The 24010-nt window shown below is 52.7% G+C and overlaps 1 protein-coding gene across 4 annotated transcripts in view; it reads left to right on the top strand.

The window, feature by feature from the left end:
• HTT (huntingtin) overlaps positions 1 to 24010 on the top strand; it is a 122800-nt gene that overhangs the window by 80672 nt on the left and 18118 nt on the right. For all 4 annotated transcript variants that reach the window (XM_043448496.1, XM_043448497.1, XM_043448495.1 and 1 more), the window contains 12 exons: positions 58 to 194; positions 1575 to 1691; positions 3323 to 3445; positions 3715 to 3950; positions 5451 to 5593; positions 10976 to 11180; positions 17748 to 17889; positions 19629 to 19808; positions 20252 to 20428; positions 20714 to 20790; positions 21852 to 21990; positions 22852 to 22974. In XM_043448496.1, coding sequence (XP_043304431.1) covers positions 58 to 194; positions 1575 to 1691; positions 3323 to 3445; positions 3715 to 3950; positions 5451 to 5593; positions 10976 to 11180; positions 17748 to 17889; positions 19629 to 19808; positions 20252 to 20428; positions 20714 to 20790; positions 21852 to 21990; positions 22852 to 22974 — 1799 coding nt within the window. The remainder of the gene's footprint in view (positions 1 to 57; positions 195 to 1574; positions 1692 to 3322; positions 3446 to 3714; positions 3951 to 5450; positions 5594 to 10975; positions 11181 to 17747; positions 17890 to 19628; positions 19809 to 20251; positions 20429 to 20713; positions 20791 to 21851; positions 21991 to 22851; positions 22975 to 24010) is intronic.

The raw sequence follows: 24010 nt of genomic DNA, 5'->3' as shown, positions 1-24010 counted from the left end.
CTGGAGGTGTTAGTACTGTCTTGCGAGTGCCTTCTTAGTGCCCTTCTGTACCCACAGCCATACCCGCCCTGCAGCCCATCGTCCATGACCTCTTCGTTTTAAGAGGAACCAATAAGGCTGATGCAGGAAAAGAGCTTGAAACCCAGAAAGAGGTGGTGGTGTCCATGTTACTGAGACTCATCCAGTACCATCAGGTAAGGGGTGGGGTGGGGCACACGTTGCTGACCCTTCCCTGTCCCTGCAGGAATGGCAGGAAGCGCCCTGTGGCCCTGTCCACTCGTCAGTGAGTGTGGCTCTGTGCCAGCCCTGGGCTCTGGGGCGGTGGGGAGATGCTGCAGGCGGAAGGCTTAACGGGGTCTGTCTTTAAGGCCGCACGGCCTGGCTGACAGTCACAAGTTTGGTCAAGGTGGTAGAGAACCCTTTTCCAAAACGAGGACTAAAAATCAGTCAGCAGCGTTGATCACGGTGGTGGAGTTCTGAGTAACTGTTTTTAAAGATCTCAGCCTGAAGTGATTTAAAGACTTGTTTGGACATGTATTTACCACCATGTTGGTGGAGGACCGGAGTCTCTGCACTGATTTCTAGTTTCCTTCCCTTCAGGTGCATTTGGAATTTCAGATGGTGTGAGGCTGTCTGAAACCTGGCTTTGTAAGAGCCCTCTTCTGTGGCTGGCAGGGGCTCGCCCTCACTGCTTCAGCAATCCCTGTTACTGTTGTCTCTGCTCATCAGATTCTCTCGCACAAACGCTTTCTCTGTGCACTCTCATTTTGCTTCACCTAGGTAATATTTAACTAAATACTTAGTGTTGAATTAAATCCCATACAGTTAAAAGTACAGCTTCTATAAGAGGGTCGAGAGCCAACGCCTGGCTCTTGGCAGGCATGTGGGCTGGCGTCTCGCGCGTCCCCAGCCTGGCTTACGGGGCAGAGCGGGGCTGGCCTTTGTTTGGGAAGGCGCACAGCGCAGAGTTGCCTGCCTTTGCGTAAGTGCCTCTGGGTCCCGGGAAGGGAGAGGCCACTGTGGGAGGCAGTGGCCGGACAGGCTTTCCAGGGAGCGGGCTCTGCCTGAAACGTGGCATTTTATAGACTGGGCTGTAGACTTTCTCTGCAATTAAGCATTTTCAGCTTTGCAGGCTGCCTGGCGCCTGCATCTCTCCCTGTCTGCTGTTGTGATGGGCGCCGTCCTGGCAGTAGGTTCACGGTGGCCCTGTGCCAGCAAGACTGTGTTTACCAAACAGGTGTTCAGGGGTCTCTGTTTAGGAGGGATCACAACCAAACAGGTCAGCCACGGCCAACTCTTCTGAAGTAAACCATCCTCGGGGGGAGGGGACCTTTGCAGAGGGCACGGGACAGAGGGGAAGGCTCACGGGAGCTGGGGGCCCCTGCACAGCGGTCCGCTCAGACCGCAGTCCAGTCGGGGCTGCTCTTGTGCTCTGCCCGAGGCCGAGATGAGCCTGGCTTTCCTCTGGTTGGAGCCTGGGAAGGCCCGAGGAGTGGCCGCGCTGGGCCTGCCCGCCTGTGCGCGGCACCCGGGGGCACGCGGGCCGCGTCCGAGTGTCTGGGCCATCCCCGCAGGTGCTGGAGATGTTCACGCTGGTCCTGCGGCAGTGCCACAAGGAGAGCGAGGACAAGTGGAAGCGGCTGTCTCGGCAGGTGGCCGATGTCATCCTCCCCATGCTGGCCAAGCAGCAGGTATGTCTCCGCCCCCCCGCCCGGGGGGTGCCTCCAGCAGGTGCCTGTCAGGTCGGCCAGCTCGGGAGCAAGTGCTCTGGGCAGAGCGGTGCCCACAGCTCTGGGCTCCCGGGAGCGGGTAGGCTGCTGTCTTCACAGCGTCAGCTGCTTACTCTGCTCTCGTCACAGCCTGTCATCCTGAGGCTGGGGGCGGGGCGGGTCGTGGTGTCTGGTAAGATTGACAGATGGAGGATTTTTTTGACGGCCGGTACATGACGTGCAGCTTGCAGGATCTCAGCTCCCGACCAGGGCTCAGACCCAGGCTTCAGGCAGCAGGAGGATGGTGTCCCAACTGCTGGAACACCAGGGAAGTCCTGATAAGATGCAGTTTTAGCAAGTGGGTGGCTTTGGCGCTTTCAGCTGGCTGAGCCTTCCGTGGCCGCAGGTACGCGTCTCCAGGGGCGCTCCATGAGCTCCGCGCTCCTCTCACTGCAGGCGTTGAGGAGGTGGCGAGGCGGAGTGCAGGGTGAACGCCCAGCGTGCCTTCCCCTGCAGTGGCGCTGCATGCAGGGCGGTCTGTGGGCCAGGGGCACAGTGCGGTGTGCCTCCGCGCGTCCCCCCACGACCACGCCTGCCCTGCTGGCCCGAGAGGACGTTGGAGTAGGGCTGCGGACAGACAGCAGAGGACCTGGTGACCGTTTACAGTGTCTGACACGTGGCATAGAGGGGTGACACTCCTGGGGACTTGAAGGAAGTGAGGGGTGACCTGAGCAGATGCCTGGGGAAGCTCTCTGTTGGGGAGGACTTGGGGGAGCCCTCAGAGGGCTCGGTAGGAAGGGGGGCAGGGTGAACCTGAGAGTTGAACAGGCGGTCAGGGTGGGGGTAGCAGAGAGAGCTGCTCACAGCTCAGGGCCCGCGTGGACCAGGGTGTGGGGACAGAGGGGCAGGAAGGGGCACCTGCTGGACGCGGGGTGGTGGGTGAGTGCGCTGTGTGCAGACTGAATCTGGACTACTCTGCATCCTTTAAAAGTAACGTTAAGATTTGAATCCTATTGCCTTGGGAGTTTTTCATTATATTTTTAATGGAAAAAAAAAGCAGAGACATAATATGATTTTTCGAAACAAAAACTTCTCTACAGGTATAGGAATGTGGAGGAAGTTAAAGAGAACTACACTGATGTGCTAACATCGGTTGGTTGGTGGTGGGGTGGGGATGGGGTGCAGGAGAAAGTGGAAGAAGGTGATGACAGAGTGTATGACCCCTGTGTGGTGAACCACGTGTGCGTAAAGAGATGAGGAGAGGCTGGTCCCCGAAGTGGTGGTGACTGTCGGGCCATGCAGTCTCAGCAGATTGTATTCATACTTGGACCTGTTTGAATTTTTGGAGGAAGCATATTTGGTTTACTTAATAAAAATCTAAATGAAAAGATTTCCATTGTGGGAAAAAAATCTAGCTGTTAACGGTGTTGTTCTAAAAAATGTTTCCTTGGTTCACTACTGACAGTGAGACATATGGAAGTTTGGGGGGTGGGAATGATGGGATGGTCCAGGCATCGGGCTGTGAGACGCCTCACGTGAAGGGCAGTGTTGACCTTTTTTCTGCTGGCTGACTTTTCTTATGGGGAAATGTCTGCGACATTCTCTTGGAACAGATGCACATTGATTCTCACGAAGCCCTTGGAGTGCTGAACACGTTGTTTGAGATTTTGGCCCCCTCCTCCCTCCGCCCCGTGGACATGCTTTTACGGAGTATGTTCGTCACCCCAGACACCCTGGTGAGTACCCGCCTTTGCTGGCGTTCTGGGTTTCCCCCGCCTGCTGCACCTGGAGGCGTCTGCGGGGCTGGGGGTGGGGAATTTGCCTGTTACACAGGTTCCCAGGTGGCACTGAGGCCGCTGGTTGGGGCCTCACTTTGAGAACCAGCGAGACAGGGACTCACGGTGGCATTGTCAAACCAGGGGGATCTTCGTAAATGACATTGGCAACGGGGGAGAGCCCAGGCGTCCTCCTCTTCAGCAGCGCCTGTCCCCCGCTCTGTCCTCAGGGGTCGGTGAGCGCTGTCCAGCTGTGGGTGTCGGGCATCCTGGCCATCTTGCGGGTGCTGATTTCCCAGTCGACCGAAGACATTGTTCTGTCCCGCATCCAGGAGCTCTCCTTCTCCCCACACTTAGTGTCCTGTCCGACAATCAGTAGGTTAAGAGACGGGGACAGCACTTCAGCACTGGAGGAACACAGTGAAGGGAGACAGACGAAGAGCTTGCCAGAAGAAACGTTTGCCAGGTACGCTCCGCGTCTAGTCTGTGGCCTCAGGCTCGCATGTGGTGTTGAATCCGTGAGACCACACGGTGGGCTGAGGAGTCGGTGTGTCCTCTCTGCCCATCCGCCTCGTCTCTGGCCCCTGGTCCTGCCTCTGCAGGCTCGCTCAGGTCCTGAATCAGACCCGCTGAAGGCTGCCCAGAGTGGTGGGCGGGTGCGTTGCCTGCGGAGAATTGGAAAACGTAGGAAGACCCACGTCTGCTCCTCCCCACTGTGTGCTGCCAGCCGGGCACCGCAGGCGGTAGAATCCCGCTCCCTGCGGGGTGGACCGGTCTGCCGAGCTCCCCTGCGTATACTTGTGTGTACCTGGTCACTCAGTCGTGTCCAGCTCTTTGCGACCCTGTGGACTGTAGTGCACCAGGCTCCTCTGTCCATGGGATTCTCCAGACGAGCACACTGGAGCACGTGGCCATTCCCTCCTCCAGGGGATCTTCCCGATCCAGGGATTGAACCTGCATCTCCTGCGTTGCAGCCAGATTCTTTACCACTGAGCCACCTGGGAAGCCCTTTCAGTGTATTTGTGGCATCAAATCATGTCTGCCCGTGTCGATTGTGGGAAGCTCCTTGGAGGCCGCGCTCACGACTCGGGCACTGTACAGACTTGCTGTCAGACAAGTGTGCCTCCTCCTTTGCTGGACTCTGGGTGTGCGTTGAGCTAGAGCCCACTGAGCGTGTCCTGGGCGCTCACTTCCCGAGAATGCTCCTTCTTGCCCGCGTGACGGCCGTGTGCCGCTGTGGTTGGAGTGTGTCCTGGGCGCTCACTTCCCGAGAACGCGCCTTTTTGCCCGCGTGACGGCCGTGTGCCACCGTGGTTGGCCGCGGGTAGAGGTCGTCTTGGGGATCAGCCGGATGGACGTGCACAGTGTCCTTTTGTCCCTGTTCAGCACGCAGCCTGTGGCTCATGCTGTCACGGTTAGGCGGGTGGCTGAAGTGGAGGGTGCACTAACTCCCTGTGGTGGCCATCAGCCTGCTTGATGGCTGAAAGCTTTGAAGGAACACCACGGGTCATTTTAGCCTCCCGACACTCCTCCAAACGTGGTGTGGTTACCCCATCTCATTAGAGAGGGAAGTGGCACAGAGAGGTCAGGTGACGTCACCCAGAAGGATGGTGTCAAACCCTCCACGCATTTTAGGGCTTCCCTGGGGCTCAGATGAGGGAGAATTCGCCTGCAGTGCAGGAGACCTGGGTGCAATCCCTGGGTCGGGAAGGTCCTCTGGAGAAGGGAATGGCAGCCCACTCTAAGATTCTTGCCTGGGAAGTCCTAAGAACAGAGGAGCCTGGCGGGCTACAGTCCACGAGGTTGCAGAGTCAGACATGACTGAGAGACTAACACGTCTCAGTTTTACTTTACTTGCACTGTACCCTGCCTGTATCTCCTGCGTGTGTTATGTTCGTGGTGTACTTCCTATGAGCGCTCTCTGACGGTCTCCTACTCCGCTGTCCCCTTCTCCCTTTCTCTGAAGGTTTCTGCTCCAACTGGTTGGCATCCTTCTAGAGGACATTGTTACAAAGCAGCTGAGAGTGGAGATGAGTGAACAGCAGCACACTTTCTATTGCCAAGAGCTGGGCACGCTGCTCATGTGTCTGATCCACATCTTCAAGTCCGGTAGGTGCATCGCACGAGCCTGTCTCGAGTCTCTGTGCTCCCCCTGCCCCGCCTGTGCCGCCGGCGTGCAGTGTGTGTGCGGAGCCGGCTCTTCTGTGCCCTGTGTGTGTTTGACGGGGCGTTGCTGTGAGAACGTGACTCTGAGGGCCTTAAGGATTCGGAAAGTCAGGATGTTCTGTCGCCTTTGTATGTGATTGTGAATTTGAAAAATCATTGCACGAGAGACAGAGAGAGGTTACAGAGTCCCTGCCCTGTAGCAGGCATAGGAAGCAGACTGAGTTTTTCAAGAGGAATGAGCGTTTTCAAAAGGAATAGTCTTGCTAGTTATCAGGTACAGGCATATCTTTCTTCTCTCAGCAAGAAAAGCAAAAGGCAGTTCTAATCTTGGGGAAACAAGCAGCAGGAAAGTTTAGCCCAGATCCGCAGCACATCTGGAAATGTGGGAGTGGGTGCTCTTTAGGTGATGGCCTCCGGTGCATTTCATTCTGTGGCCACGTTGCGTTTCCATTCTTTTTACTGTCTGGCTGTGTTCTCTGGTGGGCTCCTTCCCCACGGCAGAAGGGAGGGCCTCTGACTTGTGGTCTCAGGGCTGCATGAATCCTCTGAGCAACGGATGCGCCCCTGGGTGGCCCCGCCACCCTGGGCTCGCTGAAAGGTTGGACAGCCTTCCTTTGGGGGAGGGGGTCACTTTCCAGTAGCGAGGGAAGAAAAGCTATGACAAACCTAGGCAGCATATTAAAACACAGAGACGTTACTTAGCCGACAAAGGCCCATCTAGTCAAAGTTGTGGTTTTCCCAGTCGTCATGTATGGATGTGAGAGTTGGACTATAAAGAAAACTGAATGCCAAAGAATTGTTGCTTTTGAACTGTGGTGTTGGAGAAGACTCTTGAGAGTCCCTTGGACAGCAAGGAGATCCAGCCAGTCCATCCTAAAGGAAATCAGTCCTGAATATTCATTGGAAGGACTGATGCTGAAGTTCCAGTACTTCGTATCCAATACTGATGTGAAGAGCTGACTCATTGGAAAAGACCCTGATGCTGGGAAAGATTAAGGGCAGGAGGAGAAGGGGGTGACAGAAAATGAGATGGTTGGAGGATATCACTGACTCAATGGACCTGAGTTTGAGCAAACTCCAGGAGAGGGTGAAGGGCAGGGAAGCCTGGCGTGCTGCAGTTTACGGGGTTGCAAAGAGTTGGACACGATTTAGCGACTAAACAACAAACAAACAGGAAGCGAGGGAAGTAGACAGAGTAACTTGAGGGTCTGCTGCAGGTGATGAAAGCGCATCAAGGTGAGCTCGAAGGTAACTACCAGAACTGAAAGCAGAGTGACAAGAAGTTGCCTTTTGAGGGATGGGGCAGGGCACCTGTAGAATCAGAAATCCTTCTCTGTTACGGGATTTTTAATTTGCATCAAAGTGATACATACACATGAGTTCAAATCCCACTCGTGTATGTATCACCTTAATGCAAATTAAAGCACACACGCAGATACGTACCATTAAAGCAGAAGGTCGTTACCATCATCGGCCTTTATTTGCTCAATAAAGAGATGCTGAGTCACTCGCTGCCGGGCCAGGCCTGGGTGTGCGGCGGACAGTAGAGCTGATATGATTCCTGCCTCTGTGGCCATCAGTCTCGCGAGTCAGACAGTGCACAGAGATGCCGCCGCAGGTCCTGACGTCTCCCAAGGAGGAAACGGAAGATGGTGGCAGGCAGCATGGGGTGGGCAGACATGGGACGGGCTGTCCTTGGCAGCCGCAGAGCTGAGGCCTGGAGGAGAAGGAGCTGGCGCTTTGGAGAGAGTTCTGAGAGCGGCAAGGGCCAGAGGGGCCGGAAGGCAGCGGGGACCAAGAGTGATGGGGCGGGATGCCTCCTCAGCTGGGCCACATGACTGCGGGTGTCCTCGGCTCTGGGGTGTGGCCAGAGTTTGTGATAATGGGTTATAGCTTCAAGCCACCTTATTTACTTAACATGGAAACAATTTTCTTTTTGTGGATCTTCAGATTTATGTCCCACCAACCCACCACAGTAAGTGTGAAGTTGGGAGGATAATTAAGCCGTGTGAAGATCTGTTATCTTTAGCACGTTGGTCACTTTCATACTTGGCCATCGTTTGGTGTGGATCTGACCCCAGTTCACGTCGGGGGCTGCTCTCCACCTTCTTTGGTAAGAGCGGTGCATTCTGCGGCCTTCGCCACACCCAGGGCTTTCTGTGCCAGTCAGGGTGTTCACTCCCCTGTTGTTCTAACCTCCTTCCTTTTCTCAGAAACCGGGAAGGATATTTCTGTAGTCCGCCGCAGTGCCGTCCAGCCCAGCTCCCTGCGGTGTGCAGGTGTCTGTGTCTGCACGAGCCCAGCACTTGTGGTCGCACGTGGCCCGTGGGCTCTGGAAGTGTGACTGCTGTGGCTGAAGTGCTTTTGTTTGATCTAATTCCGGTTAAATTTGCACAGCCACATGTGGACTGGAGTGTGAGCAGCTGTGCCCTGCTCAGGAGCCCCGGCCGGGCATCGGGGCACCTGGGTTTTGCAGCTCATGTCTTTGGAGATTGTTCAGTTGGTCCTTATTGTTCCTTATTCAGTCGCTCAGTCACATCCGACTCTGTGACCCCATGGACTGCAGCACGCCTGGCCTCCCTGTCCATCACCATCTACCGGAGCTTGTTCAAACAAGTCCATCAAGTCAGTGATGCCATCCAACCATCTCATCCTCTGTCGTCCCCTTCTCCTCCTGCCCTCAACCTTTTCTGGCATCAGGGTCTTTTCCAACGAGTCAGTTCTTCACATCAGGTGGCCAAAGTATTGGAGTTTCAGTATCAGTCCTTCTAATGAACTGGTTGAATCTCCTTGCTGTCCAAGGGACTCTCAAGAGTCTTCTCCAACACCACAGTTCAAAAGCATCAACTCTTTGGCGCTCTGCCTTCTTTATGGTCCAGCTCTCACATCCATACATGACTATTGGAGAAACAATAGCTTTGACTAGACAGATCTTTGTCAGCAAAGTAATGTCTCTGCTTTTTAATATGCTGTCTAGGTTTGTCATAGCTTTTCTTCCAAGGGGCAAATGTCTTTTAATTCATGGCTGTAGTCACCATCTGCAGTGATTTTGGAACCCAAGAAAATAAAGTCTCTCTTTTTCCATTTTTTCCCCATCTATTTGCCATTAAGTGATGGGACTGGATGCCATGATCTTAGATTTTTGAATGCTGAGTTTTAAGCGAGCTCTTTCACTCTCCTCTTTCAGCTTCGTCAAGATGCTCTTTAGTTCCTCTTCGCTTTCTGCCATTAGGGTGGTGTCATCTGCATATCTGAGGTTACTGATATTTCTCCCGGCAATCTTGATTCTGGCTTGTGCTTTCTCCAGCCCAGCGTTTCGTGTGATGTACTCTGCATCATCATTTACGACGTGAAATAGCTCGCTGGAATTCCATCCCCTCCACTAGCTTTGTTTGTGGTGATGCTTCCTAAGGCCCACTTGACTTTGCATTCCAGGATGTCTGGCTCTAGGCGAGTGATCACACCGTCGTGGTTATCAGGGTCGTCAGGATCTTTTTCGTACTGTTTTTCTGTGTATTCTTGCCATGTCTTCTTAGTATCTTTTTTTTTTCCTTAGTATCTTTTGTTTTCATTAGGTTCATATCGATTCTGTTCTTCATTGTGCCCATCTTTGCATGAAATGTTCCCTTGGTATCTCTAATTTTCTTGAGGAGATCTCTAGTCTTTCCCATTCTATTGTTTTCCTCTATTTCTTTGCACTGATCACTGAGGAAGGCTTTCTTATCTCTCCTTGCTGTTCTTTGGAACTCTGCATTCAGATGGGTATATCTTTCCTTTTCTCCTTTGCTGTTTGCTTCTCTTCTTTTCTCAGCTATTTGTAAGGCCTTCTCAGACAACCATTTTGCCTTCTGGCATTTTCTTTCCTTGGGGGTGGTTTTGATCCCCGCGTACTGTCAGTATTTGTAGATAAGAGGTGATGGGTGTGTGTACACGCCTTGTTTCTAGCTCCTTGTGTATTTTGACACCATTTCTTTTAAGCACACTAGGGGGCAGAATTACTGTGTTGGTTGGTTTTGAGATAAAATTACATCTTGTACTTTTATATAAATAAGGTGTCTTTAGCATCTAAAGTTGGTAATTTTTGTTTTTGCTTTGGTTAAACAATGACGATAATTTCACCCCTGCACTGAAAATTGAAACCTTTGAATTTGCCCATTTCAGGTGTTATTTCTTAAAATAGGAACTGGTCTGAGTAATGGCCTTGTGTTCTCGCTCTGTTGCCCCTCATGTTGGAGGAGGGGTGTGAACCCCACAGTCATTGGCCTGCGTCGGATTCCATCTGGCGCAAACAGACAAGAAAGCACCTGGTCTCCACTTTACAAATGCTAGGAAACCAGCTCCCCAGATGGAAGCGGGGGCAGGGGGGCGGCAGCGGGCTGACAGTGTGCATCGCTTTGCCGCGGGCAGGGCTGGGTCTCGCCTGTGGCCACCGTGAGGCTCCCTGCTGCTCGCCGAGTTGTCCAGTCGCCCCGTCGCCTGCCCTTTCCCACCGCCCTGCAGATGCCTGCCCAGCTGCGGGCAGCATTCCTGGCCCCCTCGCTGCCTTCCTGCAAGCAGAGCTCGCTTCCCGGTGTTTCCAGAAGGGCCTGTGTTCCCCTGTATGTGTGCGCCAAAGTAGCATTTCTACTTTGTGGAGAAAGTCGTGTCCTCACGTCCCTGGGGTGGGTGCGTCTGGGATGGGGCGGGGAGATGGCATGTGGAGCTGGCTTCATGTCCATCCAGAGGTGGGCTAGCAGAAAGCGTGAATCTACTCTCCCCTGGGGGAGATCTTCCAGGCCCTCAGGAGGACGCTGTGGGGAAGCTGGAGCAGAGCCTGCCTGGGTCTGCTGCTGACGTGCAGGGCTGAGTGTGGGTGCCTGCCTGCCTGGCCACCTGGGTGGGCGTGCCATGGTGGGCGTGGGGGCCACCCGGCCCTCAGCTCGCTGAAGCCTGCAGATGGCCGTGCCCTGCCCGCCTGCAGGGCTGTGGCTCGGGCTGTCCTGGCTGCAGTGACCTGACTGCAGGCTGCGCAGGGGCTGCTGCTCTTCTGTGGGGTCGCGTCCACTGTCGGCACCAGCGAGACTTCCTGCTCAGAGCCCCTGGAGAGCCTGGTCTCTCTGGGGAGGAGGGGATGGTGGGGCGCCTGCTTCCGTGGCCACTCGGTTAAGGAAGCGAGTTGTCAGGCTGGAGTTTCCTGAGTGCCAGGTGCCCTGAACGTGTGAATGTAGGAAGGAACCCTGCGTGTACCCCTCTGGTGTAAAAGCTTCACGTGGCTGTGAAGCGTTGGGCCACGACGAGCAGCGCAGACGTGTCCCCGTAATCCGCTCTATTCCGGCTTGTTTCCAGGGACGTTCCGGAGGATCACCGCAGCTGCCTCGAGGCTCCTGACGGACGGCGCGGATGGCGGCTTCTACAGCCTGGAGAGCCTGAACGCGTGGGTGCGCTCCATGATCCCCACGCACCCGGCACTGGTGCTCCTCTGGTGTCAGATCCTGCTGCTCGTCAGCCACACCGACTACCGCTGGTGGGCGGAGGTGCAGCAGACCCCCAAGTACGTGCGCTCTCTCCCCGGCAGGCCCGCCCGGCTCCTGTGCATGGCTCGCGGCAGCCGGAGCTCGGCCTGGTCTTCCTGAGGCTTTGAAAGGTTCTGCTGCCCATCCCTCTTTCTTTCCTGGACACCATTGCAGGGAAATGTGGTTTGACTGCAGGCATTCAAAACAGCCACTGCTTTTCACATGTGATTTCCTCCGTAAGCTTTTGACACTGTTCCATCTTACGGGCCATTCTTGTCATGCTGTGTCCCTCCTGCTGTGTTCTTGTTCTTAAATTGGTTCCAGAGCCAGACATGTTGCAACGTCCTAACTTTGTTATAAGTTAAATGTGGTTCTGGTTATTGTTAGATAATGCAGTCATTATTTAGCAGCGTTTCAAAACTACCTTATTTTTTGTCGTTCAGAAAGACTTACGAAGTATGTGATTATGGGTGGCCCTTTTTTTGTAAAAAGTTTTCAGGTCTGACTCTGATTTTAGGCCCCTCTTGCCCAGCCATGAGTGCGTATGTGGAGATAAAGCTTTGATCACTGCCCCTCCCCGCCCCCACCCAAAACTGAGTCCCCAGGGCAGTGTTTCTGGAAGACTCTGGAGCACCCCCCCCCCCCCCGAGGAGAGAAAGCTCTGGAAACGGGGGTGCTGCAGGGCCGAGGTCAGCCCCTCTCCGCTCGGCGTGTGAGACAAGCCCTGTTCTGTGAACCGTGGGGTGTGCGGAGGAGGAGTCAGTGTTTCCGGCCTCCGCGTGCTCACGGCGAGCTGGGGGAGCAGAGCAGTGCGTGTCTGACCTGCTTAGAGGACAGTTTAAGCCCGCCACGGTGGCTTCATGCCGTCAGAGTCAGGAACAGAGTCAGAGTCTCTTCCTTGAGAGCTTCTTCACTGCGTGTAAATCGCCGGGGGCGGGGGGCCTCGTTCAGATCAGATTCGATTCACCCCAAGAGCAGGGCCCGGGACTCTGCATTTCTGCCCGGCTCCTGGGGTGGCCGGTGTCTAGACTGAGGGGCCTGCTCTGTACCGAGGCTGTATGTCCTTCCGAAGATTGTGCCTCAGAGCAACGAGGGCTTGTTCCAAGGACCAGGCCCACTGTTGGACCTGACACCTGGGTACTCAGGAATTGGGGTGCTGGCCTCTTGTGTTCTTGCCACCTGCCCAGAACAAGTCTGGGGAGTCTCACCACGTCCTCCCCATCATACTAGGCAGACCTAGGTGGGGCGGGCTCTGAGCTAGCTCTGAGTACCTGCGGGTGCTGGGCAGGCAGACGGAAGTGAAACGGCACCCTCCACCCTAATGGCCCCGTCTGCCCCTCTGCAAAGCTGCTCAGCCCCCCCACTCTCTACCTCGTCCTCTGCCTCCTGTTGACCTGTGGGGCATGGTGAGGGCAGAGGCGGACCCAGAGCAGCTTCCAGAGGAGATGGGAGGGCTGGCCCCGGCCTGATGACATGGACAGCCTTCCACAGAAGGCTCGTGCGGGCTCTCCAGCAGTGTCGGACAGTGTCGTGGGCTGTGTGGAACTGAGTGTTTGGGTGAAAAGACATAAGGATGCGTGACAGACAAGTGCAATTCTGTGATCTTCAGTTGCGTTCCAGATGTGGGGGACGAGAAATGACAGTATTGGGACAACAGAGTGCATTCGAATGTGGGCTCTACATAACCTGCTGTTGCTTTTGGTTTTGAGTAGTTCTTACACCTGCAGGCATTTAGGGGCGCAGTCTCTTGACCTGCAGATGACTCTTGAACGGTGCAGGCCCCAGAACTGCATGTGTGTGGAGTGTACCTGTGTGTGTGTAGAGCATGTGCGTGTGTAAAGTGAGGATGTGTGTGTGTGCATGTGCCTGAGCACAGAAGTGGTGACTTACTAGTAGCTGGATCTAGGTGAAGAGTGTGTGACTGTTAATTGAATTCTTCTTTCAGTCTTTCTATTGGCTTGAAAGTTTTCAAAATAGAAGTAAAGGAAAAAAGATGGGCCAGGGCCTTTAGAGAGCAGCTCCAAACAGTGGTGGGGAGGAGGTCTGCTCTAGAGGGAAGTAGAGTAACAGGAAATGGGGACACGAGAGTTTCCGGGTGAGAGGTCGAAGGTCGTGGGCCACCCCTTATGAAACAGAGCATTACCTAGAGTTAGCGAGAGTGGATGGGCTTTGAGGTACAGACCTCAGCTTTGCGATGCTGATTTAGTTTTTGCAAGGTTCTTACAGTCGAACTTAGGTTTTCCTGGTTTCTCTCCATGTGTTAGCAGACACAGGAAGCTAGTCCATCCTTGGTTCTTAGCTCAGTCACTGCTTCCTCGGGAAAGCGTCCTGATTTCTCTCTGATTGCTGAAGTCTCACACTGTCTGCTCTCACTCCAGCCTTTGCCTCTGTTTTGTGGCCTGCGTTGAGACTGTCGTTTGATATTTATTTGAGTGGCAATTTGGTTTCCCTCTCTCTCTCTCTCTCCCCCTTAGAATATAATCCCCACAAGGGCCCTTATTGTATTCCCAGCACTAACATGAGTTAGTGATTTAATTGCCCTGATAATAGAAGCAATAATAATATGTTGGTAAAGCCCTTTTACGTATAGATCACAAGCACTTATATAGCACCAAGTGTCAGCCAGGTATTGTTCTAAAGGCTTCCTGTTATAATAAGTTATTAAAACTCTAGTAATGCATGTATATTACAGAGGAGAAAACTTCTTTTTCCAGAGAAGTTAGGTGGCTTGCCGACAGTCACAAGTGAATACATATGTGTGCATGTGTGGTCCCCCTTGTTTACTTCACCTGTTACAGCTTAAACTGTCGTCTCAGTGTGCGTTCATTTCTGGACTCTGTCTGCTGTTTCATTGGTCTGTGTGTCTGGGTTTAGGTCAGTGCCGTATTGTTTTGATTACTGTAGGTTTGTGGTGTAGTTTGAAATCAGGGAGCATGATACCTCCAGTTTTGTTCTTATTTCTCAAGCTTGCGTTGGCTCTTCAGAGTCTTTTATAGGTTCTGTGTGAATTTTAGAATTTTTGGTTTAAGTTCTGTGAAAACTGCCACTGGAATTTGGATAGGGATTGCAGTGAATTTATAGACTGCTTTGTGTGTTATGGGCATTTTAACAATATTATTGTTTAGTCATTCAGTTGTGTCCGACTCTTTGTGACCCCATGGACTGTAGCCCACCAGGCTCCTCTGTCCATGGGATTCCCCAGGCAGGAGTACTGGAGTGGGTGGCCATTTCCTTTTCCAGCGGGTATTTCTGACTTAGGGATTGAACCTGCGTCTCCTACCTTGCAGGTGGGTTCTTCACCTCTGAGCCACCTGGGAAGTCCTTTAACAGTATTAATTCTTCTAATCCATGAGCAAGGAATATCTTTCCACTTGTAGTTTCTTTTATCAGTGTCTCAAAGTTTCACCTCCTTGGTTAAATTTATTCCTATTTTATTATTTTTGATGAAGTTGTTAATGGGATTTCATTAATTTCTCTTTGTGATAGTTTGTTATTAGTGTATAAAAGTGCCACAGATTTCTGCATACAATAAGTCCCCTACATACGAGCCTTCAAGTTGTGAGCTTTCAAAGATGCACACGTGCATTCATGTGTTCAGTCCTGTAAGGGTCACGTGTCTGGCGTACATTGTCACACGCGTGCATCGTCTGCAGACGGTTGTGCTTTTGTGTGCTTGACAGTACTGTGTGGGGTCCAGTAGTATAGGATCTTTATTTCAAGACCAGGATATCATCTGTGATGAGAGGGGAAAGCTACTACCCAGACATCACTGGATCATTTTTTTTTAAAGGAGTAGATATAATTGAATCCAGCAAGGAACCGGAGCCTGTGCCATCGGTATCAGGCATGGGTGAAACTGCATCTCCCGCTCAATCTCCTCTTGCTGACGATCCTTCTGCTCTACCATCTCCCACCCCCTCTCCCTCTCCAGTCAGTAACTTTTCTTGTCTGTTCACTCAGGCCAACCCCTGTGTGTCAACTGTTGTACTGTACTTCTCAAGGTACTATACTGTTGAGATTTCTTCATTTTTTGTATGTATTTCAATGTGTTATTTGTGTGAAAGGTATTTATAAACCTGTTATATTACAGTGGGCTTACAGAGCTGATGGTGTTAGTTGAGTACTTAGTCCAACTTTGTTGGACTTGGGAATGCACCTTAGAACAGAACTCTCTCGTACATAGGGGGCTTACTGTATTGACTTTGTATGCTGAAGTTTTACTGAACTCATTACTTCTAACAGGTTTTTGGTGGACTCCTTAGGATTTTCTATGTATAGTATCATCTCACTTGCAAGCAGTGAAAGTTATACATCTTTCTGACTTGAATGCCTTTTATTTTTTTTTCTTGCCTTCTGTTATGGTTAGGACGTCCAACACTGTGTTGAATTAAAGTTGTGAAAATGGGCACCCTTGTCTTATTCCTGATCTTAGAGGAAGAGCTTTCAGCTGTTCACCACTGAGTATGATGTTAGCTGTAGGCTTGCCATATACGGCCTCTATTAAGTTGACGTTCATTCTCTCTGTACCCATTTTACTGAGAGGTTTTTTTTTTTTAATCATAAATAAATGTTGAACTTTCTTAAATGCTTTTGCATCCGTTGAGATGATCATATATTTTTTATTCTTCATTTTGTTAACATGATGTATTTCATTGGTTGATTTACAGATGTTGAACCATCCTTGGCATCTCTAGAATAAATGCCACTTATCATGATACGTGATGTTTTTAATGTACTGTTGCGTTCGCTTTGCTGGTGTCTTGTTGAGGTGTTTGCATCTGTCTTCATCAAGGATGTTGTGCTGTAATTTTCCTTTGGTGTCCTTATCTGTTTGTTATGACGCGTGTCCATTACCAAAAGTGAATTACTAGAATTTGAGATACAGAGTGTAGTACAAGTCATTATTATTTTTTTTTAATCTGTATACTCTGCAAATATAGAACTGCTTCATCAAACTGTTACCGAGGTTCTGTACCCAGCCCAGTACATGCCGGCTCTCAGATGAGCCTGGGCTCCCAGGCCACGCGTCCTGGAAGTACACCATGGCTGCCATAGTGGGGTCTGCTCTGCTCTGCTCCTTATTTGGGAGACTGCATCATCATGGGCTTATCCTTTGCTTTCTACTGTCACGTAGACTGTTAAGGTCCTGCATATGCAGCCATCTTTTATTTGAGAAGATCGTTTGCTCTCAATAGCTGGCAGCATCTGTCTTGGGGCCTTGCCCTCCTACAAACTTTGGTTTGTCAACCAAATTTGGGTTGACATTGAACCTTCTTTGTGTCCACCGCTAATATTTTTGAATTGCACATTCTCTCGTCCATCTTCAGAGGCTCTTTCCCTTACGGCTATACTATGGCAGAACACAGAATTACAGCTTGAATGTAGGTCATGTTGGGGCTGGCAGGAGGGCTGACTGAAAAAGGAAGGGTTTCTGTTGACGTATAATTTGCGGTGCAGTGAATGCACTCTTCTGTGCCCAGTGAGGTCAGGTCGCCCACCACAAGCAAGGTTCGGAACAGTACCGTCACGACAGGAGCTCCCGTTCGGGTGCCGTCACCCCTCCCCCACGCTCCCTCGGGAACCGTCGCCCCGCGTTCTGTCTCCATGTGTAGCCTCTTGCAGAACGCCCTGTGGACGGAAGCCCGCGTCTGTACCCTCCTGAGTCTGGCTTCTGTCACTTAGCTCAGCGAGTTTAAGGTTTGTTCACTGTGTTGCACATGATACATCAGAACTGGCTTCTTGTGATTGCTGCATCGTATCGCGTTGTGTGCATGTCTGCTTACCCATTCTCTCGTTGAAAAACAGAAATGGTAATTAAAGTTTTTTTTAACCTGTAGAATTTTTTATGCCAGTTCTCGTCCAAATGCTGAGATGTTAGTAGAAAAAACTGACACATTTCAGAATATCCTAGTCCTGATGTCGTCTCCATCTCTGCTAAGCCTTGGCTGATGAGGCGAGGGGCTTGCCTTACTGACCCTCGAGTCAGTTTGCGAGCATGGCAACTGCTGTGTTTTAAAAGTGGTGGCCAGAATTGAGAATCTCAGAGTTCATAATTCCCATGTCCTTAGGAAAAAAAAAAAAGAGACAAGGTGAGAAGTAAACGTGAACTGAAGTGACCTTCACTGGTGAAGGGTTAATTTTGCAGAAATGCTTTTAATTGGGGTTTCCACGATAACACGGACACTGTGGGCATGTTCAGGGCTGGCCACTGAAGAGTGAAACATGGACGTGGGGAGGTTTTCTTCTGGCTCCTGGCAGCTTTCAGGGTGTTCCAGAAGCGATAGCTGTGCGATCAGATGCCGCCGATGAGATAGGAGCACCGACTGAACATGCAGCTTCAGGGTGGACTTGGCCTTTCAGTCAAGCAGTTTAGTTTTCTGCCTGTTAAGTCTTCTCTTTTATTTAGTTTTCCACGTGTGCTTTATCCCATAGCTCAGGAGTAGATCACTAAGGGTGGGTCTTACACACATTATTCTGGTGTGGCCGTTTTTAAAGTAAATTGACTGCTTTACAACTGGGACAGAGCAATAATCGTCTTCATTGTTTTGAAAATAAGACCGCTGCCACCTCAGAAACACCGTCAGAGCTTCTGTTGCTCCTTCTAGACGACGCAGCTTGTCCAGCACGAAGTCGCTGAGTCCAGAGATGTCTGGAGAGGACGAGGATCCCGACGTGGCTTCCAAGCTGGGGATGTGCAATAGAGAAATCGTGCGAAGAGGCGCCCTCATTCTCTTCTGTGACTATGTCGTAAGTGTGCAAATGCCGGTAGTGGCGGGGTCTGGGGTTCGTGTGGGTGACGCCGCTACAGACTGACCTCCGCCGTTCCAGCGTCCCGCCAGTGAAAAGCTAAATTTGAATCCCGTTCCTAACTAGAACTAGAAATCAGACTCGGAGTCTGGTCCCAGGAGTTTAAGTTTGTCTGTAAAAGGCTGGGTCAGCTATCACTTGGAAAAGGAATTGGCAACCCACTCCAGTACTGTTGCCTAGAGAACCCTGAGGACAGAGGAGCCTGGTGGGCTGCCGTCCATGGGGTTGCAGAGAGTCGGACACGACTGAAGTGACCTAGCATGCATGTATGCGTTGGAGAAGGAAATGGCAACCCACTCCAGTGTTCTTGCCTGGAGAATCCCAGGGACGGAGGAGCCTGGTGGGCTGCCGTCCGTGGGGTCGCACAGAGTCGGACGCGAGCGGCTTAGCAGCAGCACCTGCTCAGGGCACTTGCGCGCGGGCACCTTTGTGGTCTCCAGTAACAGTGATGATGGAAAGAAACTACAAACTTGACTGAGTGGGGTTCTGATTAAAAGTTATTTTAGCCTGTGGAAAAGGTTTTTAGAAGTTAATTGCCGCGTTTCAAATTGATTCCTGTTGGAATGGCATTCTTTTAAAATACGACTCTTGTAGGATTTTGACCATAAAACTACAATCATCTCTTGTTTAACACAGTAAATTTGCAAAAACCAAATAAGCAAACAGAAGAAAATTAAACCTTGATGGTTGTTACTCAGAGAGAACCTGATGTTCCACCTCGTTGAGGTTTGATACTTTCTCCAGGTGGATGGAGAACGGCACCCGCCTCCGGAGCAGACAAGAGGTGCTCCCCTCCGCCCACACCCAGCAGAGCTCTTTTCTGCCGAGATCACAGTTTGTTAATACTTACACTTTGCTTTACATTCTTGTTGTTGAAGTTGTTTTTCTGTCTTGTTCTTGTTTTCTATCTTGTTCTACTTTTTAAAATAATTTGGTATAATTATATAATGCTGTTTTCACAGAAAAGTAGAAAAATATAAGTTAATACTATCAAATTATCCCACATGAAAAGTATTAATCATTAACGTGATGGCAGAAAATTTATCTTTTACAATTTCTGCCTGGGATCAGGAATTATGATGAAAAGGCAACATACATATTTTAAAATGTGTATTTTTTATCTCCTTATAAATCTTACATGAAATATCTTCCCTTAAGGTCCATTGGATATGTGGACTCATTCATATTGTAGATTCAGAAATTCTGTCAAAAAACTGTGACAGTGAACAGGGAATTCCTTTTTTTCACTGACTCGTCACAAAGCTGGAGCAAGTGTAATTGGAGCGTTCCCGTCAGGAGGCCAGACGGAGGCCTGGAGGGTGCAGGGTGCACCCTGGCTGGATGCCACCTGCCCTGGAGTCTCACATGGTCGTCACTGCCCTGGGTGCCCCACACCCCACGCTCCTCAGTCCTGGGGGCCGTGCTGCTGGGGTGCCCGTCCCTGGGGCCTGATGGATGTCACGGCCACGGTGTTTGGTTGCTGGGGGTAGGGGTCAGGCTCCGTGAAGTGTGTTTCGACCTCGTTGGTATCGCTGCTCAGACGCTGGGTGTTTTCAGTGAGGGCTGTAGTTTGGAACCGGTTCTCTCCCTCCCGCCCCTCCTGGCCTCCTCTGTGGCGTTGCCCTGTGCGGCCGCGTGTGCACTGGACGGTGGCCTCTCACTGCTGGCTTTGTCCTCAGTGCCAGAACCTGCATGACTCGGAGCACTTAACCTGGCTCATCGTGAACCACGTTCAAGACCTGATCAGCCTGTCCCGCGAGCCGCCCGTGCAGGACTTCATCAGCGCCGTCCATCGCAATCCCGCCGCCAGTGGCCTTTTCATCCAGGCAATTCAGTCTCGCTGTGAAAATCTTTCAACTGTAAGTCTCCCGGGTGCCAGCCGGTGGCAGTTTTCTCTGCCTGAAGAACGGAGCATTGGCATTTTTAATACTTTCTCAAAATTGTTATTTAATTAATTTTGGCTGTGCTGGGTGTTGGTTGCTGTGTGGGCTTTTCTCGAGCTGTGGGGCGTGGGGCGACCCTTGGCTGTGGCGCGGTGGCTTCTCGTGCTGTGGGAGGCGGGCCGGGGCGTGCGGGCTGCAGTAGTCACGGCTCCTGGACTAGAGCAGAGGCCCCAGAGTTTCGGTGCACGGGCTGTGTTGCTCCTCCCGCATCAGGGATCGAACCCGTGTCTCCTGCGTTGACAGATGGATTCTTTACCACTGAGCTACCGGGGAAGCCCCTATTGGTTTATTTCTCCTAACCCATTCTTTGCACTGGGCAAACCCGCCGCCCTCGTCTCTCTCCTCCTCTCGCCCCGCAGCCCACCATGCTGAAGAGAACTCTCCAGTGCCTGGAAGGGATCCACCTGAGCCAGTCGGGCGCTGTGCTGACGCTGTACGCAGACAAGCTTTTGTGCACGCCGTTCCGTGTGCTGGCTCGCATGGTCGACACCCTTGCTTGTCGCCGGGTGGAAATGCTTTTGGCTGCGAATTTACAGGTACTAGGAAATAACACTGAGGGTTGACTTTTACTGGACACTTGGCCGGGCAGGTGGAACGGTGGGCTGGTTCCCCCCCCCCCCACAGGAAGCGTCTCCACGGCCCCAGGGACGCGGGCAGTGCGGCTGCGTCGGCTCTTCTTGTGTGTCCGACATCGGTGCTTCTGTGCTTCCAGTCCTCCTCTGCTCCCGGGACCTGGATGCAGCGTTTGTGTTTTGTAGAGGAGCACGGTGGTTCTGACCTCCCCTGCGTTGCACACACTGACGCGGTCTTGTCTCCTCTAGAGCAGCACGGCCCAGCTGCCGGCAGAGGAGCTGATCCGGATCCAGGAGCACCTGCAGAGCAGCGGGTTAGGACAGAGGTAACTCGGGGCCGGGCTCCTCGCCGTGGGTGCAGAGACAAGGGTTCGCGAGGGTGCGGCCTCACAGGACGAGAGAGGGACGTGCGTTCTAGGTGGGAGACGGGCCTCAAGAGAGCCTTCGAAATGACCCAGTGTCTGTGTCCAGAGAGCAGGCCCGCTCTGCCGCGTTAGTGCCCATGTTCACGCAGCCCTCACTTCCCGTCGGCTCTGAGTGCAGAGCCAGTGACCACCTCTGTCTCAGTGAGGGTCAGAACCTGTGATCTGATCACTGAGTAAGACGGCAGAGCTGAGGCGCGTTACCCAGGAGTGTATCTACAGCTCGTCAGCGTTCTCTCTCCATAGCAATCTATCACCTCATTTTGTCTGCAGAGCCTCAGAGGCTTTTATCAGAAATCCTGGTATCTGTCACATGAGTGTGTTTCCATCACTGCAGGATAAACAAAAGGGAGCTTTACCTTCTCTCTGCACAGCGGGGAAGCTGTGTGCCAGAGAGCTGGGTCCGTGTGCCGTGACTGCAGTCTCTGGAGTAGCAGTTGATGGTTTAACTCAGAGGGACAGGACTTGATGGGCAGTGTGTGGCCTTAGGTGACTCGTCAGTACGCAGTGACTTACATTGTAGTCTGCATCAGGACGTTGTTCTCAAAACAAGTGACGGGAGGTCAAACTTTCTCTTTCCATCCCTAGACGAGGAAGAATAAAAATGCCCTGTGCCAGATGAGGTGATTGTTTATGAAATGAGTGTAGATGGGTATAAAGTGTGTACTATGTGGAGATTAGGTAGGTTTTGTGCACTGGGATCTCACCTGACCTGTTGTGCTTTATGAACAACGCCTGTGTTAGCTGTTTGCTGTGTGTTCCCTGCTGCGCTGTTTGGTGTAAATGAGGTTTCTGAAGGATGCTAACGGGCCATGTCTCTGTGGTTGTTACCCGTCAGCTGAGCCTGACTTTGCATCGTGACTTGTGTGAGCGTTGATGAGAAACAGCTCTGCACAGTTTCAGGCATGTCTCACCTCGCTGGAAGAGCCCGTGTGGCTTCTAACCCACGTGCGATTGGCTTCCAGACACCAGAGGCTCTACTCCCTGCTGGACAGGCTTCGTCTCGCCACGGCACCAGGGTCGCGTGGCCCCACGCCCCCAGTCACGTCCCATCCCCTGGACGGGGACGGGCCCCTGGCACTGGAGGCAGTGAATCCTGACAAAGTAAGTGTCTGTGTGTGACACCCGGGCCCTCGGGTCACTGAGGACTGCTGTCCGCCCGGGCCGCGGGGTGGCTCAGGTGGCAGGCCGTCCGGCGCCCAGCGTGGCCCCCAAGGGCGCTCAGCCGGCCCTGTTTCTTGCCGGCGATGGGCACAGCTACATCAGTGACAGGGCCGTGCAGTCCAGCCCTGGCCTTTAGCAGGGGCTGAGGGTCAAGTGGTCAATGGAGAATCGGAACATGGTGTCTGCGGCCCACCCACTGGAGCTGTCTCCTCTGCTTAGGCCTGCTGACCTGTGCGTATCCACCCCCGACCCGCGGGCCCTGGTATCACCCTCCTCACTCACCCTCCCCACTCACCTCAGAGCTGCGGCCCGTTCAGAGCCCTGGTAGAGTGGACCCCAGAATCCAGCAGCCCAAGCAGAGACTAGCGAGGCCCGGGCCACGGTTCTCAGGCATGACTTGTCCTCACGTCCATGGCACTGGCCCTGGGGAGAGGGAGCAGAGCAGACCTCCGGAGGCGATGGGTGCGATGCCCAGCAGGGTGGGCAGAGGTGGGCCCGCTGCCCTCGGGGCATGGCTGAGGCTCAGGGTCGCCTTCAGCAGATGAGGGGAGGCGGTGCAGACAGGTGACAAGTCCTTGTCACCGCCCTCGTGGCTGTTCCCATAGGAAGGCCTGCGGGGTGGAGAATGGCCGGTATCCAGCTCTGCTGAGGGTGTAGTCACGGCCTGGGGACGGCCCGGTGTCCTTGGGTTGGGCCGTGGGACGTGAGGGTCGGTCAGCGTGGAAACACGGTGGTGGTCAGGTTGAAGCCACTTGAGAGCCCTGCGCAATCCAGCCTGCCGTCTTCCCCTCTTCTGCCCAGGACTGGTACGTGCGGCTGGTGAAGTCCCAGTGCTGGACTCGGTCAGACTCTGCCCTGCTGGAAGGCGCAGAGCTGGTGAGCCGGATCCCCGCGGGTGACCTGGGCGCCTTCATGATGCACTCGGTACGGCGGGGCCGGGACGCCAGGGCCCTGTGTTGCTTGTGTTGGGCGCGTGGGCCTGCTTTGTTCCACTGTTGCATGATCTGCTTTTGGCGTGTACCCTTCACCTTGTGCCTTAAAGGCAGAGAACCTGATCCAGACAGGGCAGCGTGTGATCCCAGCCCCCTGAGAGTCCTAAAAGGGGGAGTTGTGTTTAACTCACCCTTTCACGCAATTAAAGGAAGTAAGTTATAAGTGTTAGTCGCTCAGTCGTGTCCAATTTTTGGCAACCCCATGGACTGTCGCCCGCCAGGCTCCTCTGCCCATGGCATTCTCCAGGCAGTACTGGAATGGGTTGCCATTTCCTTCTCCAGGGGATCTTCCCAACCCAGGGATCAAACTTGCATCTCTTGCATCTCCTGTGTTGGCAGGTAGATTCTTTACTACTAGCGCCACCTGGGAACCTGAAGGAAGCAGGTTCCCTTGAATTGTAATGAGTTCTGACTGCTTGTCTCGTGCTCATGAGAGGCAGTATCAGGATGGTGTTGTGGTGCGTGATTTAATAGACTCTTTGATGATGTTCTGGCAATTAGGAAGCCCCTCCCTGCGTGGAGGACGGTCCCCTCCTGCACCCAGTGCATGCAGGGAAGCCCCCGCCCTCCCGAGGCGTCCTGCAGCCTGCTGTGTGGTGCCGGCCGCAGCCTTGGCGGGTCCCTTCTCAGACCTCCTGGGACCAGCAGCTGATAAACCTTTCTGTGTCGTGGTGCTGCCTTGAATAGACCAAATGGGAGTGAAGCAGGGGCCCAGGGGACAGTCCAGGCGCAATATGGAGAGCCTCAGGGTGCAGCCACGGAGCCGCGTGTCCCCAAGTACTGATCCTCCATCAGTGCAAAAATAAACGCTCCATGGAAAAAGAACAGGAGAAATCAGTGTGCTAAAATCATTTTAAGAGCCATTCAGTGAAAGCTGATTTGCTGGTAAATGACAAGCTTGCTTAATAACCGATTTATTGAATTTTCCAAATTTGCTAATTAGATTTTTAACAGCTTTAAAGAAAGGC

The sequence above is a fragment of the Cervus canadensis genome, chromosome 26, assembly GCF_019320065.1.
Source record: "Cervus canadensis isolate Bull #8, Minnesota chromosome 26, ASM1932006v1, whole genome shotgun sequence".
Taxonomy (NCBI): Eukaryota; Metazoa; Chordata; class Mammalia; order Artiodactyla; family Cervidae; genus Cervus; species Cervus canadensis.
Note: the sequence above shows the minus strand (reverse complement) of the source record. Positions and strands in the feature narration are given on the sequence as shown.